At 34.5% G+C, this 3,834-nt stretch overlaps 1 protein-coding gene across 1 annotated transcript; it reads right to left on the bottom strand.

Annotated features, from left to right (window-relative positions):
- Window positions 1-376: 376 nt before the first annotated feature.
- LOC145003472 (acid phosphatase 1-like) lies at window positions 377-1,960 on the bottom strand. The gene is made up of 3 exons (XM_078962603.1): window positions 1,486-1,960; window positions 1,191-1,400; window positions 377-751 (listed from the first exon to the last, which is right to left on the bottom strand). The coding sequence occupies exons 1-3, from the start codon at window positions 1,866-1,868 to the stop codon at window positions 574-576; spliced, it is 771 nt and encodes a 256-aa protein (XP_078818729.1). The 5' UTR covers window positions 1,869-1,960; the 3' UTR covers window positions 377-573.
- Between the last annotated feature and the right edge of the window lie 1,874 nt (window positions 1,961-3,834).

Raw genomic sequence — 3,834 nt, 5'->3', positions numbered from 1 at the left:
AATCCATTAAACTCTATTGAGTTCAATGCATTGTGGATGCCCTAAGATTGTAAATGACACCAAACCACGAAACCATATTACAACTCTAGAAGTAGAAAGTCAAAAGATTCTTTGATCTAAACCAAAAGACAACAATTATCATTTCTTCTGTATTTTTTATATTGTTTTATTTTCTCTACTTGAGAGGCTAGCAAAAAAAAAGACCTTTCCTCTATATGAAAGATGGATTAAGTAAGGTACACGTTATTTTAATAATTCAATAGATATGGTATAACACTAGATAAAAGTGGTTCCAGTCAATAGAACTGGTACCCGATTTAAGTCGTTATCCGGCCTTACATTTTATCACGTCTAATAAAGACATTTTCACTCCAAATATCACAAAGGGGTTGGTTAAAAAAATAAATGGAGATCCACACACACAAAAAAAAAATGCATTTAGCTTAGTTTACATGGCCATACAAACAAGACCCAATTTGGAATGAAGACGACACTATTTCACTTTTGACAATGGTAAGATGTGAGAAAAATGAAACTAAAAATTGCATGTTGCAGGAGGCATTTGATTTGATTTCAAGAAACATAGTAAAGAGAATTGGGGAGCTTGAAGGGCCTTCTACCGGTTTCTACTCCTTTGATACTACTCCACTGGTCTCCCAATATCCCCCATATACGATAACCATTTTTCACCAACTCTTTCCTTACATCGCCCTTGAATTCCTCAACCTTCTTACATTCGTCTTCTGGACCCCTAATTGAATAAAACAAAATATAAAGTCAGCCACTTTTCAAAAACATGTTATATTCTTCCAACAACTTCTAAGCAAAGTACATCATCCTAGAAGCAAACTGTGTTACCCCTTCCTGAGGAGAAAGGACTCATTGTTCCTATAAAAGGATTACTCTACCAACAACCTCTAAAATATCATGTAAGACGTTAATCTAGTATATAGTACTGACCCACTAGATGTTGGTATTATAAAAGTCGTTGCCATAAGGAGATCAATTCATATTTGAATTAAAGCTCTCATAATTTTGTCTGCAAAAAAAAATTATTCTTCCAACAACTCTAATGTGGTCCAAACCACTATATATGTCCTAAAGCATCATGTGAGATCCAAATAAAAATCCACAATATGTCCCCATACATATTGGAGTTGAAACAAGAAGGGAAAGAACGCATTGCACACCTTAGGTAAAGACTCTTCCAACCATGGAAACCAGCATCAACAAGGTTGTCAATAGTAGCATCTCTAAGATACTCTTTCCTTGAAGAAATCAAAATGATTTGCATTCCTCTTCTCTTAATATCATTAAAAAAGTTCAAACTATAATCAATCGCCGTAGCCTTGCCTTGAGCCATCCACCCTTCAAGATCCGTTGCATTCAACTTCTCCCCCCTAATATATATTTAAAAAAAAAAAAAAATCATAATTGTATGCCAAGTCGCAAGATTTGTTAATAGTAACAAGATTTAACACTTACCCGTTTCCATGTTTCTTGTAGAAAGGCACAGTTGACAAAAGAGTGTCATCAATGTCAAATATCCAAGCGTCCTTGCCATCTTTCTTTATATCACAATGGGTGTTGAGGTAGAGTGTGCATTCTTCTATCGTAGCCTCAGAGTCGGCCTTGAACTGAGTCCCACTCATGTACTTTCCAATGTAATCTGTACACTCAGATGGAACTACTGAAAATTCACGAATGTTGTTTAACTCAACATTTATTCTCCAACTCTCGCAGTAGTTTCTTAGAGAGATTTTGAGGCCGGATTTGGTTTTTTGATTCAAAATATTCCAATCTGCAGATGCTACTAAGAGACTAGCAAGGCACATTGTTGCCACGAAAAGAACAGAAAATTTTGCCATTTTTGTTCTCTATGATGATATGATTTAGAGATGGAGATGTGCGTAACTGAGAGTGAACGCAATTTAAATAGGCATAACCGATTATTTTATAAGACTTTGTCACCACATGGGTACCTACTATATTCAGTATATTGTTCCAAACATCAAAAGAGTTGTAAATCGCAATGTGCAAATATACAATGCACAAATAATTAATATTGTATTTATTTGGCCAGCTGGCCACATATCATTAATATTTTTTTCAACGCTATGTATAATAATTTGGAACTTATCTATACACTAAGCAGCGACTATATAAAATGCCATTTTCAAACATCGTGCCTACCATAAATCCTATATAACACCGTGTAAAAGGCTTCCCAGCTCACCAAATAGACATTTTCATTAAATTTTGGAAAAGGCCATATCAATGCAACAAAGACCTTTCTTTAAATATTGTCATTTAAGACTAGTAAAGCACCACGGTTCGATGGATCAAAACAGACTGGCTGGATGATTCATATACACCATTAATTGAAGGATATTGTAGAAAAAAACGAATATTTTACTTTTTTTAATATATGGCATTGAATTATATTTCTCATTGTTGCCATGTCATCGGGCCATGTATTCAACATGCTAACATGTAATATATAACAATTCAAATTTTTATTTATTGTTAATATTTTATTTTTTTATTCATTATAGCTATCCAAAAGGAAGCTTTGAATCTTCATATAGGTAATCAACCATTTCTCACTAGTCACCCCACGACAAGACGATTTCCAAACGTGTTTTAATTTCCAACAAATACAAAAAACAGTTTATTTGATTATCTGTTCAAATAAATAAATAAATAAATAAATATTTGTTGTGACACTCTCATTAATTATGTGGTTATTTTTTTCATTGTATTTTATTGTTTTCTCCATTTTATTAAATTCTACATAATAATAATATGTAATAATTGTAATAATGGACATCAATTTTATCAAAGTTCTCATCCTACTCAGCCAAAAAGCAACCTATACTAGGTATCGGAGCTTCTCAAAAAGTTGTGGAGGGCAATGGATCTTGGATCATCTGAAAGAACACCAACTGGCCACTCACGTGCAAAAAGTGTACGTGTTTCACCGAAAGATAGAGACGAAGCCCAATCAAGGTTCAAAACGAACCTTGATGTCGATAAAACTCCTAAGGTCTCCAGGATAAATCACACCCAAATTTGTTTCCCTTGTGGCTCTGTCCTCTTTCTTTCAATCACAAACACTCAATGCACCATAAGGTCCTTTTTCAGAGACCTTTTCCAGAACAAGTCTAAGGCCAAACTTGGTTTTAGACCAAGGAAGTCTTGTAAATATTGCTTCGTCTACATTACAGACATGTGATTTAGGCACATGGAGTACTTCGTTGCAAGGATTTGTGAACCAGGGGATACCCCGATGGTTACCAGTAGTATAACTCTTTTAGGTGATAGTTGGTCAAACTACAAACCCAAGACTCTAGAGGAGTTTATGGAGGTTGAAAAGTTCAAGAAATCTTTATGAGAAATAAAAGCTAAATTTGCATCCGTCAAATAAATGATCGTAGAGTCTAAGCAATTTGAACACATGATAGCTCATTACCTCGCATACATCATTCTCAAAGCACATACCTTCCATAACATTCAGAAGGCATATGAATGGATAAAAATGATGAAAATATGATGAAAAGAGAAAACGAAGGAAACACCACAAAGGTCGGAGATGTCAATGAATCAAGTAACGAATGTTCAAATGGCGAATAAGTGAAGATAATTGAAGAACCAATCTTTGGCTTTGATGTGAGCGAGTATAATGATTAACGGTTAAACGATGTACACATGTATTTATCATATGAGTCAGTGTTTCACATCATTCCACCAACTGAACCAATATCCTCCATCTTCCCCAAAGAAAAAGAAACCCAAGCCTTTTGTGTTAAGTTCATAATTCAATGCCCTAAATGA

Source organism: Lactuca saligna, chromosome 6, assembly GCF_052625555.1.
Source record: "Lactuca saligna cultivar CGN05327 chromosome 6, ASM5262555v1, whole genome shotgun sequence".
Classification (NCBI taxonomy): Eukaryota; Viridiplantae; Streptophyta; class Magnoliopsida; order Asterales; family Asteraceae; genus Lactuca; species Lactuca saligna.
The sequence above is the reverse complement of the archived record's forward strand: the minus strand, read 5'-3'. Positions and strand labels throughout refer to the sequence as shown.